Raw genomic sequence first — 23,064 nt, forward strand, 5'->3', positions numbered from 1 at the left:
TGCGGGTTCTGGCCAGGCATTGCTTTCCTTGAGCAGCTCTGGGGTGGCAGTGGCATGCAGCGGGGCTTAAGACAGGCTCCCTGCCTGCCCTGGCCCCACGCCACTCCTGGAAGTGGCTGACACCAAGTCCCTGTGGCCCCTGGGGGTGGGGGCAGAGGGCTAAGTGCATCGCCTTTGCCTGTGGGTACCTCCCCCTGAAGCTCCCATTGGCTGCAGTTCCCTGCTCCCGGTCAATGGGAGCTGCAGAGGGTGGTGCCTGCAGGCGAGGGCAGCATGCAGAACCCTTTGCCTCCCCCCTTACCCCCCCCCCCAGGAGGCACTTCCCTGATTGCCCCTGCACCAAGGGGCCGCTGGGACATGCTGGTCACTTCTGGGAACTGCATGGAGTCAATTGGACTTCTAACAGCCTGGTGCAACCCTAGTGTCCCACACTGTGGGGCGACCCAACATTTGCGGCTTCCAGCCCTGCAGGTCGGGGCCGGAGGGGGGTGGGGAGGAAAGAGGGGAGAAAGAGGGCCCCTGAGGCTTAGGGCTTCTGGCCCACGGTGTGGAAAACTTGCCGCAGGTCGGACAAAATGAAGCAGCAGGCAGGATTCGGCCCACAGCCAGTAGGTTCCTCATCCCTGGCTTAAAGTATTCTTTATGCCATTTTATTAAACATTTACAGATATTAAGAATCAAGACTAAGCAATTCGTTAGCACCTATAAAGTTTGCACGTTTATTACATGATAAACAACAAGCTAATGCCTTCTGCTTTACGTATAGTTCACATGAGATATTGTTACTCCATTCTTTGATTAAGGATTCAATAGCCAGTTACACAGTGTACCTAACCTTTTGAAAATGCAAACTCTCGATTCAGAAAAGAATAATTATAGGCATGTAATTAAATCCTTACTCAGGAGACTGGGATGGGGAAGAAGACCTTTCAAACGTCCCAGACAGAGCAGGAGATGCTGGCAACAATGGCTCTCGAGGAATTCCTGATGGAATAGTGTTTGTGCTTGCATCCACATTTAGGTTCTAAAAAACAAACCAAAATAGCATGTTTAAGCAGAGAAGTGTTAGGACTGCCCTTGTTCTTGTAGGTTATTTACTTGCAAAGGAACAAGAAAACTACATGATTTACATATTAATTTATAGTGAACAGCCACAGATCAACAGGCTAATGCTGAAAATAAAGGAAGCTAAGTCAACTCTCTATTGCAGGGGGAGGAGCAGCAGCCACGGTTTGACCACGAAGATGGTTCAGAGAGTCTCCCAACATCCTTTTCACCTTCAAAAAAGTGTTTACTCCTGGGCTTTGGTCAGACAGATCCAATGGGCACAGCAATACTTGGGATCCAACAGTAGAATCCTTACCTGAAGTACCTTCTTGTGTAGCCATTTGGAACCAATGACACCATGAAAAGGTGCTGTTCTTGGGCTCTGTCCTAAAAGCCTGATTTTTAGCTGGCAAAGCTTGTTTCAATGCTTCTTAATGTGGCACCTTGACAACAGAATCACTTCTTTCAACTTGGTATCTTGCAAAGGCAAGTTCTTGGTAAGTGTCTTATGGGCTTTGGTACCTTTTTGAGAAGAGCAGGTAGGCCTAACAGCCTTTAGAGAAGTGCTCTTACCCAAGGCCTAAAGGGCCCTTTTAATGCCCATCTGAAGTCAGACAGACCACTGAATATGAAAAACACCTTAATTTTCCACTGCTCAAAAGGCTGATCCTTCCACCTGGGCAAGGCCAAGAGAATCTACACACACTAAAATCCGAATAGTTGCAAAAGTAAAGAGAAATTTTACCCATCCTAAAACCAGCTCTAACATAATAACCAATTACAAATATTAGATTTGTCCATCGAGACAAAAGGGAGAAGTTGGCTCTATGACCACCTTGGCAAGCAGAGAAGGGAAGTAAGGGGAGCAGAGTGTGTGTATACAGGGGATTTTTTTTGTCCTCCAACCACCACTCAGAATTGGTTCCATGCTCATGTGGCTAGGCATGAGATTCCTACAGTGGGGTCGGTAGATAGGCAATTCCATGAAGGTGAACAGTAATCCATGAGGTGGTTATGATTCAGATCACATACTGACTATGCAGTTTCTCTGAACAAAATCAGACTTGCACTTTAGTGAAAACAAAATCACGAGCAGCTGCATGGAGCACATACATAGTCTGTGTTTAGGAATTAACTAGAGAAGAGTACCACTCTACACCCACAATTACGTGGGTAATGGCTTGATCCTGCAAAGTACTGAACATCCTGGCCCAAATCCAGCACAGCACTTATGCACATACTTAACTATAATTATACGAGTAGTCTCAATAGAAGCATATGATGGATTTGGGTCTGAGTGCTCAACTCCTTACATGATTGAGCCCTAAAATTTCATGGTTAGAGGACAGACACACAATGTGGGTGATTTAATACCTTTTATTGGCCCAACTTCTCGTGGTGCGAGACACAAGCTTTCAGGCTTATGCAGAGCTCTTCTGAAATAGTTTCCCAAGCTATACTTAGAGGGGGAGTACGGCGCATGATGAAAGGACTGGATATCTAGGTTCTGTTCCTGTCTTTTACATAAGAACAGATAAACTGGGTCAGACCAAAGGTCCATCTAGCCCAGTATCCTATCTTCCAATAGTGGCCAATGACAGGTGCCCCAAAGGGAATGAACAGAACAGGCAATCACCAAGTGATCCATCCCCTCTCGCCCATTCCCAGCTTCTGGCAAACAGAGGCTAGGGACACGATCCCTGTCCACTCTGGTAAAATTTTCAAGAGAGACTGAGGGCTGATCTTAAATATCCTTATATACGGCCAAAACGCACAGACAAGTTGGTGGAAAAGTGTGTGTGGGGTGGTGGGGAGGAGAAGGATGAGGAAAATGGGTGAAGGTGGTATAGAAGCCACTTTTGCACTGTTCTGTAAACGGCTATACCCCTCGTTAGAACAACCTTAGAGCTTCTTTAACTGACATCATTAGCAGCATCAGTGGGCAGAAAACGTAACCAAGGATTGCTACGACATAGGGCACTTCCCCAACCACATACCCTTTCCCACCCACCCTAATACGGTGGTAGTAAGGAGGATACAGTGGAAGAGAGGGAATATTGTGTAAGCCCCTTTATGATGCTCTTTACCACTAGTGGGTCACCCTTACACCAAGGAAGGTGATCACCCCTGAGCCAGTTAAACCAGTTTTGTAAATAGTCCACAGCAACCCTCCTGCACCGGAGGATCTGGTTACATTATAACTGGGAATCAACATTGTCGATAAAGTTGCAATAAAAATAAAGCAACCAAATTTAAACTGAAAGATTGATGGAACAGACTTCCACAACCCAGACTCTGATAGTCACTGTGGAATTAAATCTCTCTTGGAGAGCACCCTGGGCCCACAGACTGCATTCTTTAGGACCCTGTCCTCTGCAGTATCTATGAGCAGCTAGAGAACATCAACTCTGAATTACATCTCTAGCTGCATCCTGAAAGCACAGTCTGCCAGGTCATTTTGGTGTATTTTTACATTCTCCAACTGATCTCACACATCAGCTCTTGGATTCAATTGGTTGAGCAATACTTCTTATTTCAATTAACAAGACCAGTGTTTAGAGAGAGTTTCCAGGCTCTCTCCTTGTATTTCAGAGATTGAAAATATGTTTTCCCCATCTGCAGCTGTTTTCTAGGTGTTTAAGGGGAGAAAAAAAACTGACAAAGCAAATTATGAGCAAATTGTGGTGTAAGATTATTTTTCACTTAATGCTATCAAAAAAGTAACAAGTAGTAACCTGATGCAGCTGGGAACACTGAAAAAAGTGGTATCTGTTTTCATCACTAGCAACTAATTAAAAATAGTTACTCTGGGGCACTAATACTCCACACCACCTCATTTATCCTTCAACAAGGAAGGTGTATCCTTCCAACCAACCAATAGGATGAGACTGGAGATGACAGCAAAGGAGTTATACACAAAACAACTATAGTTTTCCATGACCTACATAAAAGCATGGTTAAGTTCTACCTGAATTATGTTTTTACTGCATAAACCACAGAATTTGAAACAAGGAGGTATGTAAAGCAGTAAACTCCAACTACTCACTCTTTCCTTTGACGTTCCCATTATGACACTGGACAGTCTGTTCTCAAACAAGTCTTCAGTCTTCAAATTGCCTGCAGCCCCAGGTAATGGAGGGAAGCTGGATAATCCCAATTCAAAACTAGGAGATGGAGGCTTTGGAGGTGGCGGAGACTGCGTTTGACCTCTCTGTAACAACAGAAGCGTGGCATATTATGAAATCAGACTACAGTTAAGGAAGATTATGGGATTCTGATACAAAACTATTAAGCACCAAAAATAGGAAAGACCAAGGCCTTAATGTTACTCACCACTGGATCCCTAACAAGATTTAAATCTGACTAAAAGGTACAATGGGAAGTGAGGACTATAAGCCCTATTTATACACACAAGCTGTACTCCTTTAACTATACTTGAATAGTTACTGAGTTATAAGTGTGGATGCAGTTATTCCAGTATAACTTATGCCTGCAGAGGAAGGGGGATAAGCTGTATCACTGTAGAGGACCTTTATACTGAGAACTGTCTCTACACTAGCAGCTATACTGGTGCAACTATTTTGATAAATAAAAATCGCCATCCCGATCCAAAATAGTTATACAGGTACAAAGTCTACTGGAAGACCAGGCCATTTGCTGAACAGTGTTTAGTAGCTTACTTATGCATTGTCTGTCACACTACAGTGTAGAAATAGAAGCTTATTTCTCCCCATCAAGTCACTATTTTAGAAATTATAGGACTTAATACAAAAAAGGAAAAAAGTTACACAGCAAAACTTTATTTGTCCAGGTAGTTTCAGTAAAAACAAAAACAAAAAAACCACACACACACACCCCCCCCACAGGAGTAACTGAATTTTGGATTAGACTCATGCAGAGTACAATTTCAGAGATAGAAAAAGTAACAAAAGAAATCTCCTTCACATTTTTGTGGGGGGTGATTTTTTATGCGTTTATAAATTACATCTAGATTGAGGAGTAACAACTGTTTTACACTATATTGTACTTTTCCTCCTTGAATTCTGGTATATACCTTGTAAACAAGGAAATAATTGTTGTGACTGCTCAGGCCTGTTTCAGGACAGGAACTGAGACATGCCCATAATGGTTACCTACTCTGACAGGAGAGTTGCTTAAGCAGTGACAATTTAAGAGTCACCTCTGCACAGTCAGGAGGATTCCAGGTGTATAAAAGAGGAAATGGCCCCATCCACCCTGTATTTCCTTCCATTATCAGCAGCCTAACTTCTGGACTCAAGTGAATATTCTTACTCCCAACCTAAACAAACAGCTTTTAACTCCAGAATGCCAGTGTGGAACTTTCATCTTCTACAAAGTTCACAAACCTTGAAGAGGCTGGATAAAAAGGTGAACCACCAAGTTGACCATTTGGAAATATTATTGTAGATCAGGGAGATTGAAACATTTTCCTGACGAGCATGTTACCTTGACTTTATACATCTGGAATGACCTGAGTGACTCTGGAATAAGTATCAAGAAGGGGTAGCCTCTTTATAATCAGGGAGCATCCTGGCCCTGATGCAGGTCCCAGATGTAGTCTGGATAAAGTTAGCAAGTACCTAGCTAAGGAACCAGTCTGTGGACCAGTCTAAGTACAGACATTGAATGATTGATGTCTGAGACTGATAGGGTCAGGACAGCACAGTACTCTTCCTTGATTTAAAAAGAAATATCCCATGGATGCTTGTGGTTAATTGGGTGAAAACAGCAGGGCTGAAGTCTATCCTGTGAAAATATGTCAAATATATGCCAACATTGCCTTACAGGTGGCCATGTCCATGTATTGAATGGCTGAGGTAAACCACTACACACCAGTAACTCCACGGAACTGTTGTTAATCTCAACTGGGAATCCCAGATTTACACATTAAGTATTTTCCCACTGGACACTCACTACCTGAGCACTCAGGTTCTGGTAAATTTAACACAATGATATTGCCACTGTGCTCTATCATACAAAGATCTCATTAATGTCTGAAATTAGGTTTGTTTTTTGGTGTGGTGTTCCCTCTGAAATCCATCTCATTTCACCCCAGGCCAACTTCAGACGTACCTTAGAGGCTTTTTCTCTTCAAAGATGTTTTTAAGAGCGGAAACAAATTACAATCAGAGTTCTGACTCATTTTAATAGGTGTTCCAGTTATACCATTGATACTGCATCTGTACTTGAAATAGACTGCCTGCTATACTTAGCAGATGAAGGCAGCCCAAGGTCTTCCTGGACCTGCAGCAACAGAGATTCCAGGACTAAAGCACTGGCAGTGCAGCACTCAACAGTCCAATCCAGTCAGAATCAAGATTTTTGATGCCAAAGCAGTGGGGTCTGAAGAGCAGCTGTCAACTTTTTTTTTTTTTAAAGTATATTTAAATTGCTTTCTTCTAGAAGCCTGCAGGATTGTAGGTGTGCAGCTGACAGCATATAAGCAGGACAAACATACAGCTACAGTGATCCAACAATGGCTGATGATAGCAAAGACTACTTCAGAAAAGGTCTGAAGTGTTGCTTTGTTTCTGAGACAGGCCACAGTGTTTGTAAACTAGATGTCTCCAAGCAATAATGGTCCTGGACAGTTTTAAAGTCACAGCACCAGCACATGATTAGAAAAATCAGACATTTTCAGAGCCATTAAGTGGTGCAGGACTGAATGAGACTTACCAGGTACAAGAGCCACCTCAAATCTGGGCCCAAACACAGCTTACAAGGTTTCAGTGATGTCATCCAGACATGTTGGTTAGGGAACTGAGCTGAACAGTTTTAGAGCAGAAAAAGGCCAAGGTCCTACTGGGGAGTTGGTGTCAGAAATGCCACGTTAGCTAGTAAAGTTGATGCTGGACATCTGATGCCAGAATTGGTCAACTGGGCCTGAAGAGCCACTGCCATGAGCAGGAGTGAAGGAGCAGGAGAGCCATCTCATGACGTTGTCCAGACAGTACCTGTGCCTAATGGCAGGGCTGGCTCCAGGCACCAGCATTCCAAGCAGGTGCTTGGGGCGGCAATCTGAAAGGGGCAGCAGTCCGTGTGTTTTTGCCCCCAAGCAGCAAGTCGAATTGCTGCTGCGGAGGGTGGGGGCAGTCTGTGTGCCGTTAGGGCGGCACGCGTGTTCCCGCGGCAGCAGCAATTCGGCAGCAGCTTCTATGTTCAGCTGTCCGTGGTGGCACAGCTTCTGGCTGAAGACAGAAGCTGCCACCGAATTGCTGCTGCTGCGGAAACTCGCGTACTGCCCTAACTGCACATGGACTGCCCCCACTGTCAGCGGCGGCAATTCGGTGCACTGCTTGGGGTAGCGAAAACAATAAAGCCAGCCCTGCCTAATGGGTACCATTTCTTCTTTATTCTTCTAACTGAACAAACCTGTACCAACCTTTCAATCTAAAATGTAAGAAAAAGAAAGGGAAGCAACAAGGACACCATGTGTAATCCAAGACTGTCGTACATTTGGCTGCTAAAAAAAAAAACTGAAGGGCAGCTGGGCCCATTCTTCCTTTTATACCATGTGAATTTCTGGAAGGTGCTTTAACAGAAACAGACCCTGCTGTCTAGAAGATTGCACAGCTCAATGCCACAAGGCACCAATCCCACAGATGGGACTATGCAGAGGCCACCTCCTTTAGTGAAGATCTGCAGTAATAATGTCAGGATGTTGCAATAGTAGTCAAATGGGGTATGGCAATGAAGTTTTAAATAAGTGAATTGAGGGAAAGGCTGTGGGTATAAAGTTAAATCAAATCGCGGGTCCCACAGAGTTACACCAAAAAATAACTTTACAATCAGCATCTGTAAGCCCAAGCTTTTCACACTTCAAGTCTGACATTTTATTTATGCCTAAAATTAGTTGTATTAAGTTACAAATTAACAGCATTTTTTGGTAACTTGCAATGCTGTTAGTGCAGGCCACATTCAAGTCCTATTCCTTGAGTTTTATGTAAATGGCAACTATGCTCATAAACCACACATCGTAAAAGGAGCTCACTAGTGTCTGAAATCAGGTGTTTTGTGTGGTGTCCCCTCTGAAATCCATCTCATTTAACCCGTTGCCAACTTCAGAAACACTTTAGCGGCCTCTTCTCTATAAAGATGTTTTTAGAGCTGAAACATCATACAACAATCAGAGTTCTGCCTCCTTTTAATAGGTGTTCTAGTTATACCATTGATTCTGCATATAAATTAATCACTGTAAGATATCTAATTCTTTAACTCTTAATTCTACTATGGTGCACTAGTGATTTTCAAGTTCCAAATGAGGTATATCTGAATCTCAAGGAATCCTTGTACTTACCTTGTCAACTTTTCCTGGAAGTTTAAATATACAAGCATTCAGCCAAAGTAGTAAGAATGGGGGTAACGTATTTAAAAAACCTGGCATTTCAAATTCTCTCAAACCTTCTGCATTAATCATCATATCTGGGGGGTGGGGGAGAGGCATATTTGGTGTTCATTACGTGGTGTATTCTAATGTGGATTTAGATGTATTTTCCTTCACAAAGAACAGGCAGTTATCTTTAGTTTATTATTAGAATGCATGTTTTCTTGTATAACATCTTATTTAAGCCTGGTCAGTTATTCTTCACGGTAATCTTGATATTAAGTTTTTTTTGTTATCCATATTTTACTTATAGATTAATTATCATCCAACACTCACTGTAAACTTGTCCTCCCTTTTCTTTCGATAGCCATATGAATTTTTCCTAGAAGGGAGAACATACAATTAACATCAGAACTTTGCCTATATGGGATACAAAAATAAATTTATTCTTGAATTACATTATTACAGTAACCCTCATCCTAGAGGCTTATTATACAAGCCATTATTTTAGAGACAGTGACTAGTAAGGATTAAAGAGGAAACATGATTGAAGAAAAGCTCATGCTAGAAGAAAGGCACGAAGTTTACACAAGGCAAAACTATCTCCCCCGTCCCAGCCCCCCGCTTCTTTTTTTTAAGCGAAAGAGTTCCCCTGTTCAAAGTACAACTCTATCTAAAACGATGAGGAAGTCTCAGGGACACCCAAAACCATCCAATAAAAAAGGGCTGAATACTTTTTAGGAAAAATATATATATATTTAGGAAATTATTTAGTACTGCTGAAACTTTAAAACATAGCTTATTTGCAGGAAAAAAATCTAGTTACCTAGCTTTTGTAACTGTTGTAATTCAAGATGTATTGCTCATGTCCATTCCAAGACCCACCAGCCTACTCCATTGTTGGTGCAAAGCCGGGAACATGGAACTGAAAGGGCAGCGCGTCGGCAGGGCCCTATATACGGTGCCATGGAGATGTCTGAGCCGACCCAACGGGTACTCCTAGGGGAAAGAGCTTCCGGCTACTGTGCACGAGGCGCGCACACGCTTATTTGGAACTGACATGAGCAAGCACTTGAAGAACATGCATTTTATCTTTAGCTTTTCATTATATCTTTCCAAAAAGACTAAGGTAACAGCAATTATGATGCTTTATTAATATGTCTATGTATTAAGAAAAAAATTAGAAACTCACTAGGAAATATCCTAGAGTTTTATCCCATGCCAAAAGCATCAGAATGTAAATTCTAATACACACCTGTTAATTCTTTCATCTACATTATAGATGTTAACATTGTTCACAACTTAAGTCTCTTTTAGAAAAAGAAAAACAAATCCAGATATAGTTCTTTTGCATACAACACTAAATGATTTAATACAGAAGTTCTTTTACATTTAAAATACTCATTTTTATTTAGTGAAAAAGCAAGGTCAATTTGACTTGACTTCAGCTTTCCAAAAAAACTTAACATTCCATAATTAAAGCTATGATTTAGTCATGAGTATTTTTAGTAAAAGCCATGGACAGGTTATGGGTAATAAACAAAAATTCACAGCTTGTGACCTGGCGGGGGGAGGGAGGGTATCAGGGGATTACTGATGGGGGAGCAGCCTGGGGTCCGCTGCTGGAGCAGCAGCTGGTGTGGTTGTCCCCCGAGCCAACTGCTTGGGTGGCCCTGCAGTCAGCCACACTGGCCGCTGCACAAGTCATGGAAGTCACAGAGTGTCAGAACCCACTTCCACAACCTCTGTGCGGGACACGGAGGCCTATTCACAATTCAACTGGTTATTGATAAGGAAGAGTGATAGCTTCCTTTTGCCCTCAAATTACTTGAAAATACAATATTAAAAGCACGATTAAACAAATAAAATCATACTGCCATTTTTATCTCAACGGCTTCCATATCAAATCTGCTAAATCTGTACATTAAAAATTGCTTCTCTAACTCCCAGCCCTGCCAACTTCACCTGGGAACTAAAATGTAAACGGGATTTTTGCCTTACAGCACAATCGATCCCAGAGTCCAAAATGTGCCCTCAGTTACTCTTATGCAACATTATGTTCTTTGCATGACACAGGCATAAATGAAACCATGATTTGGTTCTGCCACTGAAAGTTAGTTAACTACATTATGCGTTAGCTGGGATACAATCCTGCTCACATACTCCTAGGTGAATTATCTACAGTATTAGACTGAGTGCAAAGTGTTAACTATTTCAGTCAATCTAGCAGTTATGACTGAACACACAGTAAGCAGGACCAGCTGAAAGTGCCATTTTAAAATAGTCACTTAAGAAAACCAATGCACTTAAACTGGGCCCCCCATTTAAATATTTCCTGGAGATTCTATAAGCCATAACACTTTATATAGTTTCAGAAAACGGATGATTTTAGCACGTCAAAAAACAAACATGAAAGAAGGAAGAACTTCAACATTTTACAGCCACAACAGGTTACTGCTGTTATTTAACATTAATGTATTGTTTAATCAACTGAACATGTTCAGAGAAAAAATTCTCAGAGCCTTAATTATATTGCAAAGACACAGCTATAGTTAAATATTCATCTTTTAATTTTACTCCTGTGCATACAAATAAATTCTCAGAAGCAGATCACACCATAAGGTATTTATACAAACCACTGTTAAAAACACTCACCTTCCTCTTCCTAAGCCAGGGGAAGAGTCAATATTAGTCTGTTCCATTCGTCCAGTTCCTATATCCCTCTTGGTATAATTTGTAGTAGTATTTTGCATTCGTGTCCTGTTTTGCCCTGGCTGCCTTGTCTGTGGACTCCTGACACCATTAATTAAACGATCAGCAGAAAAGTTGAATATTGTAGGACTGTCTAGAAGCCCAGGTCCCCTTTCTGCACTGGGTATGGTGTGCCGTAGATGTGATTTGCTAGGATTCCTACAAATCGGGAATACACTGTATTAAAAAATGGTTATGTGAACTGCTTAGCACTTTGTTGTATATTTATATAATCCCTATAAATTGATCATCCTGTTAAAGAGAGATGGATTTTCATTTGGATACATGTGAAGTATTTTTAGCAAAATTAAACCTTCGAACTTCTATTTTAACTTAGTGCTTGACCAACTTAAATATATAACAAACAAATCTGCTGATAACTATATTTCAAATAGTGTAATTGCAGCCAAGGACTTCATGAAAGGCATTCCAAATAGAGTATTCTCAGAGCTGAAGTGGCAAACCAGTCCAGAAAAACAAGTTTAGTAATCTGCATTACAGAAAGATCCAAGTTCCCACTGAAAATGTTAAGAAGCCAAACTCTGATCATGCACCTAGCAGACCAGTTCAGAGCTATGAGGCAGCAGTGCAATCAATCACTTTTAATATTGCTGAGTCTTTATGCTGATATCAGTAAGTATCATCTGGCCATATTTAATCTTAAAGTAAGTTTAATTTACTATGCACTTTGCAAGCTAAAGCTTTTTTTTAAGCTATGAAGAATAAAGTAACTTGCACAACACCTGGAATATAGATATTTTAAAAAATTATATATATTTTTATTTGGTTCAACTTGCCTGCTTCTGGGAGGATACTGTCTGAGTGAAGTCAATGGAGAAGCAGGGGGCTTGAAGGTTGGTGATGTAAACCCATTGATAAATCCAGCACTATGAAATGGTGTTACCTGGAGAATAAAAACATTGTGTGGACATACATTTATAGATTACATACTATATAACCAAATGGAATGTTTATCTTCAGAGAGTGGAAAAATACTTGTTTATACGAAAGGTCTTGAATCTTGACAGGTTTGTCAAGATGGCAACTATGTTATTCCTTAAAGAAAGATAAATTTGGAGGTTAATTCTCCTTATTTCCAAGATCTAGTCCTCTTTGCTTGCTCTGAATGCCTAAAGTTATTTTTAAACCTATATCCCATGTCATTCTACGCAGGACAGTATTCCAAAAAGGATTTTTTCATTTTTAGTTTAAGATTATGTGAAAATTTAAGGTTACTTCTTACAACGGCACAAGCACCAAGAAAATTGTCTTTTCTGCCTAATTAGTTCAAAGTAAAGTTTGCTGCTCCAAGAAAAAAGAAAAAAAAAACCACCACCACTGAATGTGGTAACAGTAAGACCAGTCTCAATTAATACTTGCATCAGCAAGATGAGCTGAGAATTAACTTTCAAACAGTTATGAAAAGAGGACTACACAAATGCTTAACAGTTCCAAGTCCTTCTCAAAGAACTAGAGGCTACATTATGTCAACCAAACCATCCCGCCCACACCCACAAAAAGCATTGTCTGGAAATGCAAAGAGCATCACAAAACATTGACAATTGAAATTTAACAGTGGAGTTTTCACATCACAGCTTACTGTTACCATAAAATAATATGCCAGCAAACAGGCCATCATCATCAAGGGATTAAAAGTGACACTGTTCAATACTTTAGGCTTCAAATTTAGGTAATAAAATTTTTTTTACAAAAAGTCTATTTATTAACAGAAGTGAAGATTCAGTGAAAAAGGCTTACGCTAAAGTTACAGCATTTGTAATCCAAACGCTGCAACATGGCACTAGTTGTGAAGAACCAGAAAGTCAAGTATTTTTTATTGTCCAAACTGAGTGAAATGCAGGAGGTAAATTAACGTAATCCAGATTATTCAAATCAATCTTTAAGAGACGGTACTGATCATTTAAAAGACTTTCCTCAGAAGAGCCCTTAGTTTGAAAACATTTCATATGATTGTCATTTTCTATTCAGGGAATGTCTTTTCCTTCTAGTTCTAAAGGAACCGTCAACATGTTTTTATTGACTTTGACATAACCAGTGATACTGTTGGACAACAAGAATGTGACCATGTTTGAAAGTGATACAACTACTGCTGTTACTGAGTCTTCATTTGTCCACATCTCAAAAAACAAACAAGTTTCTAGGTGTTACTTAATCAGGACATGGGTGTCCAGAGATGAACATGCGCTCCAAGTCTCCTCCCCATTCTATAGCTCCCTTTAAACACTAACTGCAAAGGATTCTGGCTGCTTTCCCTATGTGTCAAATGTGCTCACCATAACTTTTAATTATCTTGCCTTTCAATACGCAAGTTCTTTCACTGAGACTTTAATCATTTGCCAAGATTTCTAAATAGTCTCTTTTTAATTTTGAGCACTACTAACCTAGTTTATTTTACCCTAAATTAAAGATAGATGTGGTGGTGGGAGGATGGTTCCACTTGTGACAACCCTTGCCCCCACCAATCAATGACACTCCATAGCCAGTGAGTGCACAAAAAGCTGCATGCATGAATACAACTGGCCAAACAAGCAGCACAAGTGGAGAGCGGAACTGGCTGAAGTAATTCTGACATGGCACTAAGTCGCACATTGGGTTTCTTCGCGTATATACAACATGCCTCAGGTGGCCCATGACCAGGATTCATCACCGAACTTCGTCTGCTGGTTGGATCATTAGCTTCCCTGACTGGGCTGGGTACTGACAGGAAGTGTGACATGAACACTCATGCAAGAGTAAGTGGGGAAGAGGAAAGGCTGTAGAATACAGAGAATGTGGGGTCTGTCAAGTAGTTAATGTGACTGCACTAGCAACGCAGACCTAAGGCTGCTGCTAGCTTTGAATATAGAAAATGTAAGATTTCTTTAAATCCAGTACTTCCTTAGAGATTATCAACAATTCTTAAACCTAATAATAAAGATGTTAGTTTTGCAACTGTCAGAATGTGTCGAATAGGGCAATCCTGCAAATTAACCTTGCAAGAGAAAAATCTTAAATTTTAAACTAATGTGTGCTAGATTATCCCCTCTCAACTAGCCCTGTTAGGTGCTTTCCACACATAATATTGAAGTGGATTTATAAATATACTCATACACATATGCTATGAAGATTACCTTTCAAAAAGTATTTAATACTATTACTCGGAGGAGGATTCTTAAGTGTCTAACCTCTAGAACAAAAACTCTATTTGAATTTGAAGCATGTGGAAAGTAACTTCTGAATCTTCCCTTTCTAAAAATAGGAAACCAGATGCCTCTTTCAAAGAGAGGCTCTCATACTCCAAAATATGGACTGCCAATGTCCATTTTCAAGAAAAACCCACACGACATACATTCAGAAGAGTGGAACTTAGATTGTGACCTCTCACATGCAGTCCTTCAAACTGAATGCTAAACACACTTCCTGAAACAATTAAACATGCAGCAGCTGTAGACAAATCCTTCTCATACTCCTAAACACTTACCAATGTTGGATCAAGATAGCTGTGTGTAGTAGACCAGGTCTGTGGGGCAATTAAGCTGTACAGAGGAAACTGTTGTTGGGGACTGTATACTGGAGGTAAATAAAAGGATGCTGTATAACGCTGTTGTGTGTAGAGGTTCATGTCCAGAGGTCTATATCCATTCTTTGGCAAAAATGTATTTATAGCTATTGCCTTTGCTTTTATCCTTGCCTGCAAGACAGATTTAAATTACTTAATTACACCTACCTATTACCTTAATAGTAAATAAAATAGTACAAACAGCTTTATTTACCTTAATTGGTTTTCCTTGGAAAGTTTTCACTTCTTCTCTAAGGTATCTGTAAGCCTTATAAAATTGACATTTGTAAAAAAAAGCTGTCAAATATCCATTATGAATATTAATTCAACACAACTAGTGTTAAAGAGAGTTTTGGTAGACCAAGAACTATTGCTATATTTGAAATATCACCAGTACTAGAAGGAGGTCAGTAATTGTATAAAACAGTCAACGCAAGTTAGAACACTTGAGTCATTGAAGTAAATTTGATATAGAATTACACAACTTTTTTAGAAGGCATTTAGAAAGTCTAAATCAATATTTTATTTCTTCAGATAGGGTGATGCTTCATGATGTGCTACAGAATATCACCATTTGTAGTGTAAATAAAGTTAAAATATTTCACAGAAACAAGAACACATGCACACGGCATGAAGTTCTTACTGGTTACGTTTACTTAACATCAGACTTCTGATATTACTAACTGGAGGTTTAGCAGTATTTCTTTGACTAGAAATGTTCACAAAAAAATTATATATGTATGGATTTTTGCCCACCCTGATCTGCTATTGCCCTGAAGCATTCTAAAGACTAATATTTTACTTCTGAGAAAAAAAAAAAGTTGTTACCTGCTGTGCATCAGCTTCTGACTCAAATGTAATGAACCAATTGTCATTATAGGCAAACTCACAGTTGATAAATTTAGGCAAATTATCTCCCCTGAAGAGTGCTTCAACCTCCTAAGAAAAGGTTGGGGGGCAGGAAGGAGGATGGATTTGAAAAAAAGAAAGGTTATTGTGAAGTGCAGGACTTTGAATGTGAACTACTGGTAAGAGACAAGAATAAAAATGCTTTTCACTAAGAACAGAGAGATTAAAATACCCGCAGTAATGCTTAATCTTAAAGTTTATTTTTAATATAAAGGAATACGAAATGTTGCATTACGAAGGTCATACTGGAATTTTTCTTCTCAGTACTGTTTAAAAACAGGAGCAAAAAATTTATTTAGAGGGCTTTCATTTGAGAATAAATGCAGGATTTCTATTGTCTCAAAATAGTGGATTTAGGCAACACAGAAGCGAAAATACTTTTCAATGTCAATTTACATTGCCTAAATACAGAATATTCCACTATGCTTTATTCATAGAATCAAAAGCCAAGTAATATCCAGAACCATGATGCGACTCTAAAGACCTGACAGCGGCTTTGAACATTCTGGTCAGACTTTGTACAATTTTCCATTATGCTAGAAGATGTATGCAATTAACATCTGCTGTAGTTTCTACAGTGTTTAGCTACACTATGCACTTGGCTTCTGACAGGTCTTGGCCATTTTTAAAGCCAGTGGTTCATACAGCTATTTTGCAAATGTTCAAGGCAGATCAGCTACATAGTTCCAGCATCGATACATCTTATGATAATCAGCAAACGGGTGACAGGGGGAAAACATCCATGCAAGAACTTTGTACGCACATGAAATGTCTCTTCGCCAACTACTTTGAAAGTTAAAATAGCTGGATTATTGAAAGGAAGACCTGCCATATCTTTTGTTTACTTTAAAGTCCATTGTTATTTCCTATTATTTTTTCCTTCAGTAATATAATACATTTCATTGCTTTCAACATTAAATTGTTCTTGTACATTTTCAATTCTACGCTTTCCCATCCTGTGTCAAGTCTCTGCCTCCTTCTTGTTCCCCAAAATGGGGTAGTTAAGGATCCCTCTGCTGCTCCATCTTCTTTCTACTATCTCAAGTCCAATCTGCTTCAAAGATATCCACTGAATGTCTTCATTATTCAGGAATTGGGAAACACTTCCCCCTCCTTGTCCTCCCCTTCCCCCAATGTTTTTCTTCACATTCCACAATTAGTGATCCACTGGACCACTAACACTCCTTCCAACAAACTAGTGTATATTAAGCTGATGGCCTCGGTGCTACAGGAAAGCTTTTGATGCCTGAACTCACACTCAAGGACAGGCTTCCGGCTTCACCAGTGACTTTTTCTGTTAAAAGTTTTTCCTTTACATAATTTTATCCATTTACTAGGTTATGCCCCAGAGCAAAGAGGCTGGAACATATTGTAAAGAAGGCAAGCAGAAAATATTTTAAGGGAGGGAGATTCTAAGATGAGGAAGGCCATAGAGAAGTACTCTGCTGATCTATTGTGGAGGCATGGTCACCTGCCTAAATCCCTGAATAGGTCCCTAGTGTAGGGGACCTACAGCTATGGTTCTATAAAGGGAGACCAGCATTTAAACCTATTTATAAGAATTTCTGTATAGTCTCAACAGCAGTTTTGAGTGCTTTAGCCCTTTACAAAAGTTCACGCGAAACACGTCTTACTGTAATGTTCTTGAAACCACGCATTTCTACAGAGAAACACCACAGATCATTCTAATGGACTTTGGTTTATAAAGTCTAGCAATCTCATTAGAAATGTTAAAAAGTAGGTTAAATCTCCTCGGTATATTCTTATGAACTGGAGAATATGAATTCCTGAGTCAAGAGGGTGCAGCATTTTTTGTTTTATGGAACTACAATATCCTTACTTCAATGGGTGTAGATTCAGGTACTTCACGTAAAATCACAATGCAACGATTCTGATTTGGCCTGACTTTCTCTCCCTTCTCATCCACTTGGACTAAAGGCAATGCTAAGAGGAAAGGGGAAAAAAAAATCTGGTTTTAGAAAACAGTAAGTGAAGCAGTTTTACACCCTGAAAGAGCTAGTCATTTAAGGTCTGCCTGCACTGTTTACATAAACCTGTTTTTAAACATAATTTTGTTCCTGTTTGTGTAAAGCGTCATTGTGTAAAACGTGGTTTCTTTCCAAACATCTTAAACACGCTCATTGTCACAGTATAGACAGACCCTTAATCTAATTAAAACTACACTAGCAACCATGAAATTCTGTCTAATGCACTGAAATATGAATGTGCTAGCATTATATGAAAGGCTGAATATTTGTTCATGTTCAATAGTTTTAAGTGGCCTTATTTAAGTTGCAAATATTTAGTAGGTCCTAAAGCATTCAGTATGAACTATAAAATGCTGTCAAAATACACCATTTACTTACATCTCAGCACTTCCACAATCAAATCCATATCAGTACTGAGTTTCTTGACATGATCAAGGTTTGCTACTGTTATTATTGGCACATACTGATCACTGTCCATCTGTGATATAAGGTACATGTCACTGGCAAGATTCTCTCTGTTGGAAAGAAAAATAAGTAGTTAATCCTGGTTTCCCACTAAATTCATCATGTGCAAAAAGGATTATTTGCAAAGACAAACTCCCACAGTAGAATGTTATAGTCATCTCCACAAAGTAGGAAGTACCAGATTCTTACAGCATCCTTTATCTTGAGAATATATTTTCACTCATTTTCCCATCAGAACCACTCAGCATCATTATTTTGCTGTTCTACTTCAAACCAATTGTTAGAATTACCACCGGCCATTAGCCATTTCACTGCCACAGATTGTGCTGGCATACTTGGAAGAGGCAAGTGATCCATCTTCCTGAATATGGAAGTCCTGAAAATTCCACTATTTCAATGGACTATTTCAATTGGAAGTGGATGTTAACTAAGTGGTAACACAGGAGTTCAACAGTTAACATCTTGTATTAGTTTTGTAACCATGTAGGATGAAAGGAATTATTTACTTCATCTCAAATACAGATGCATAGGCAGAATGCACAAGCATATCAAAGCCCTCTGGTACAGAAACAAAAACAACCTTATGAATTGTATTTGATTTATTTCATAGTAGTTTCACTATCCTCTTAATCTAAATTCATAAAAAAGGTAGTGGAGTAGTACAGAGTTATGATGAATAAAACTGGGTTATGAATTTCAGAACAGTAGATTCATGAATGTTAAGGCCAGAAGCAACTACTGTTGACCTCCTGCATAAAACACAGGCCACAGGACCTGATGCAGGAATTTCTGCACTGAATTCATGGTTTCTGTTTGAGCTACAGAATATATCAGTAACATTACATGCTGGACTTCTTCCATGGATCATTTCCTCTAATATTGCTATTCCTTTCCACTAAGTTTTTACTTTTGGAAGATAGAGATCCCATCACATCTTAGGGATAGAAAGTAATATAACAGGATCCTAACTATCCTACGACGTCCCATATTTACATATTATACATACCTAGATAAGCAGAATTCCAGTGTTTTTTTAAGCACTTCTCGTAGGTCTTCCTGACCTTCTGGCTGCAATTGGTCATTTCCTCCTAAGTATGGAAGATGTACGGTTGTAAGATTAAATCGAATAGAAACAGTGAAATCTAAAAGTGAATTCTGCCAGAAAGTACTAAAAGTAACTTCAAAATGTCACACACAGGGTCAGCTGTAGCCTACACTTTGAACATTAATAAGCCTCTAATGCTAGATACTTAAAAAAAATGACTAACAATTAGAAAAGTAAGGAATTAATAATCCCTACATCAGCAATATAAAAGATTAATAAAGCAGTATGTCTGCATGTCATCTAAGTCTCTCATTGTGCCCACAAGCAGTTGGAAGAGCTTTAGAGAAGAGCTGGAAGTATACAGTAAGGTATCAGGTTTCAGAGTGGTAGCCGTGTTAGTCTGTATCAGAAGAACAACAAGAAGTCCTTGCAGCACCTTAGAGAGACTAAAATTTATTTAGGCATGAGTTCTCGTGGCCTAGATTAAGTGGGTTCTAGCTCACAAAAGCTAATGCCCAAATAAATTTGTTAGTCTCTAAGCTGCCACAAGGACTCCTCGGTTTTTTTGATGGTAAGGTACGTAAATACTTGAGTTGGACTTGGTTTTAATCACATTTACACAACTGAAAAGAAAGTTAAGTAAATTTAAGGCAGAGTAACCCCTTGCAAATAGGAAGAAAGCAGTGCAGTCAAGTACCAGCAATTCTCAAACTACGGGTTGGGACCCCAAAGTGGTCACGACACTGTTTCAATGGGATTGCCAGGGAGGACGTTAGACTTGCTGGGGCCTGGGCCCAAAGCCCGAGCCCCACCACCCTCGAGACTTCAGCCCTGGGCAGGGGGCCTGTAACCTGAACCCAACCGCCCAGAGCTGAAGCCCAAGCCCCACAGTGAAGCCAAAGCTGAGGGCTTCAGTCCTGGGTGGCAGGGCTCAAGTTATAGGCCCCCTGCCCAGGGGTGAAGCTCTTGGGCTTTGGCTTTGCTCCTCCCTCCCCCATGGGGGTGGCAGGGCTCGGGCCGGCTCAGGCTTCAGTGCCCTCTCCTGAGATTGTGTAGTATTTTTTGTTGTCAGAAGGGGGCCAAGGTCCAATGAAGTTTGGTGAAAATGGATCAGTTCTCAATGCCCTCACCACCATGTTCCAAATTCACAAACACTACAACTCTGAAGTAAAGACGTAGTTGCTGTAACTCAAACCACAGTTTTACAGTACCATTTTCGTAAACGCAATTGATGTACAAATGGTTACAGCCTCATCTGATCAGCCAATATATTTTCCCCCTTGTTGCAAAATGTTATGTTTGTCTCCTAGACCAGGGATGTCAAACTCTGTGTCAAGGTCAAATTCCATTTCTAATTATTGCCCTTGGACTAGTGTACAAGTTTAGGACTACATACTACAATCACTCTAGAGTGAAGACTCCCAATGAGGTCAATAGCAGGTATGTACAAAGACCAAACATACTATAAACTAAATGTTCAGTGACTATTTACTGCCTGTTTAGTAATCTCTTCCATTCAGCGGAAAAATATGCTCATCTCTAGAACCCACCACCACTACAGCCTTTTGTTTTTCTTCTTTCTTAATTCAACTTCACCTATTTCTCTTCACTTTCCTTCTCCCCCCATCCCTGAAGCTGTTAGTTGTTATGCCACTAAAGAATCAGAACTGGACTCTATTCCTAACACTATGCTACATAATCATTATAATATATACTACATAATCATTATAATATATACTTAAAAAAAGAGCTAGTTAACAGAAAGTATAGCAAGACCCTGCTGCAGTAATCTGAAAACTTTACTAGAATAGACCACTACAAAGTTTGGTCATTTAGAGCTTCATTAAGAAGCTTGTAACAAGGGGGACTCAGAAGAATGTGTGAAACAGTTTCATAAGACAAACAAAAGAGAGGATAAGCAAAAATTCATATTTGTAAAAAGTCTTTATACCAATTAATAGTCTTTTGTTTCACACAAGTATTAGACACTTATTAGCTGATCTACCTACACTTATTGTATATTTAACGCCCACAAAATGCAATATTGTGTAAGACCCATGTTTACATTAGCATGTTAATTTTTAAGGGAAAACTACTGTACTTTGACAGAATTTAGATTTTGAACACATTCTGTAAGATGTTCAGTTTGATGAGCAAGAGTGATTATTTTCAGTGATGTTTGTATATAGTACAGTAGAATCTCAGATTTATGAACACCAGAGTTATGAACTGACCACACACCAGAAGTATGCAATCAGGCAGCAGCGGAGACAAAAAAGAAACTACAGTACAGTACCGTGTTAAATGTGAACTACTAAACAAATAAAGGGAAAGTTTAAAAAAAAAGGATGACAAGGCAGTTGTTTCTGTGCTTGTTTCATTTAAATTAAGATGGTTAGAAGCAGCGTTCTTCAGTACAGTGAAGTTTCAAAGCTGTATTAAGTCAATGTTCAGATGTAAACTTTTTAAAGAACCACCATAACATTTTGTTCAGAGTTACAAACATTTCAGAGTTGTGAACAACCTCCATTCCCAAAGTGTTTAACTCTGAGGTTCTACTGTATAAGTATTTTCATTATTCAGTTACAAGGCAAAGAGTTTACAATTAATTTCTATCCAAGCATAAAGAAAGTTGCTTTTCTTGCCTGTCTGGGTGGTTTCATGTATCGATTCATACTCTGAATTATCTAGAGCCAAAGGGTTCATATCTCTTTGGTCCGACCCTGGAACTGTTAGCGTTGGCTCTTGCAGTTCTGTTAACACTGCATTTTGCTGCTTTTTGTCACCATCACCATTGGCATCCAGTCCTGTAGCAAGGATTACAAGAAAATGTCTGAAGTGGATTTTTCATTAAGGAGGTCTAAACTTTCGTTTGCAATAACTGATTTATATAAATAAACCTCAGTAAAGAACTGTAATCTGGAAGAAATCTGAGAATACCTTTGTTTTCTTAATAATTTTCATGTTTGTGTCTTACATTAGAATATTTGTGACATTACTCGGAAGTTCTGGACTGGGTTTACTGCAGCCAGAACAGAAGCTTTAAAAACTATTATTCATACCTTCTTTGCAGGAATCTGGAGGATGGTCAGGTATTTCTTCCCAGGTTTTGTTCACGCTACCATCAGTGGCACCACTAGCTTCCAAATGTAACATATGATTCCCCCATACTTTTGCATTAGGATTTAACTCAGAAACCTTGGTTGACTCCTACAAAAGAAATTTTGGATTATGTACTTTGTAGATGACTCCCATTTACATATGTGACATAAAAGAAACCTGACATATAATGCTAGAGAGCATCCCAAGTTTCTTCACCACATGATCGTATTGAGGAAAAAAAGAGAAACAGTAATATAACTACTGGTGCAAGGAAAATACCATTGTGCAGAAATTAACATTTCTGCAGGCTAAAAAGACTAATGTTTTTCCTAATATCCAACCTAAACCTTCCCCACTGCAACTTGAGACCATTACTCCTTGTTCTGTCATCGGGTACCACTGAGAACAGTCTAGATCCATCCTCTTTGGAACCCCCTTTCAGGTAGTTGAAAGCAGCTATCAAATCCCCCCTCATTCTTCTCTTCTGCAGATTAAACAACCCCAGTTCCTTCAGCCTCTCGTCATAAGTCATGTGCCCCAGCCCCCTAATAGAGATTCAATAGATTTGTTCCGTGTCTGTTCCTGTGAAAGAACAGAGGAGAAAAATAGCACCATCTGAAGTATGTATGACAAAACTTGGGTAATGCCATTTGGCAAGAAGGCGGCCAAAAAGCTGGTAGTAAAACATGATAATCTGGTATGTTCATTTAGCACCACCTATACAAGCAAACTGAATTGATGCTGCTGACACTGTATGCCCCCACCCTTAACCAGCACTGGAAACAATTAGTATCAATAGGATAGGTCAACACTGTTTCCAGCATCATTATAAAAATCACTACAATGGAAATGG

The 23,064-nt window shown here is 39.6% G+C and overlaps 1 protein-coding gene across 2 annotated transcripts in view; it reads right to left on the reverse strand.

Moving 5' to 3' along the window:
* Window positions 1-23,064, reverse strand: part of LARP4B (La ribonucleoprotein 4B) — a 104,356-nt gene that overhangs the window by 16,679 nt on the left and 64,613 nt on the right. For both annotated transcript variants that reach the window (XM_050942244.1, XM_050942243.1), the window contains 13 exons: window positions 22,172-22,319; window positions 21,755-21,916; window positions 19,071-19,152; window positions 17,978-18,114; window positions 17,452-17,555; window positions 15,531-15,641; window positions 14,917-14,970; window positions 14,625-14,834; window positions 11,941-12,047; window positions 11,048-11,302; window positions 8,729-8,774; window positions 4,094-4,258; window positions 900-1,024 (listed from right to left, as the gene is read on the reverse strand). In XM_050942244.1, coding sequence (XP_050798201.1) covers window positions 900-1,024; window positions 4,094-4,258; window positions 8,729-8,774; window positions 11,048-11,302; window positions 11,941-12,047; window positions 14,625-14,834; window positions 14,917-14,970; window positions 15,531-15,641; window positions 17,452-17,555; window positions 17,978-18,114; window positions 19,071-19,152; window positions 21,755-21,916; window positions 22,172-22,265 — 1,652 coding nt within the window. In that variant the 5' untranslated portion in view covers window positions 22,266-22,319. The remainder of the gene's footprint in view (window positions 1-899; window positions 1,025-4,093; window positions 4,259-8,728; window positions 8,775-11,047; window positions 11,303-11,940; window positions 12,048-14,624; window positions 14,835-14,916; window positions 14,971-15,530; window positions 15,642-17,451; window positions 17,556-17,977; window positions 18,115-19,070; window positions 19,153-21,754; window positions 21,917-22,171; window positions 22,320-23,064) is intronic.

The sequence above is a fragment of the Gopherus flavomarginatus genome, chromosome 2, assembly GCF_025201925.1.
Source record: "Gopherus flavomarginatus isolate rGopFla2 chromosome 2, rGopFla2.mat.asm, whole genome shotgun sequence".
Lineage (NCBI taxonomy): Eukaryota > Metazoa > Chordata > Testudines > Testudinidae > Gopherus > Gopherus flavomarginatus.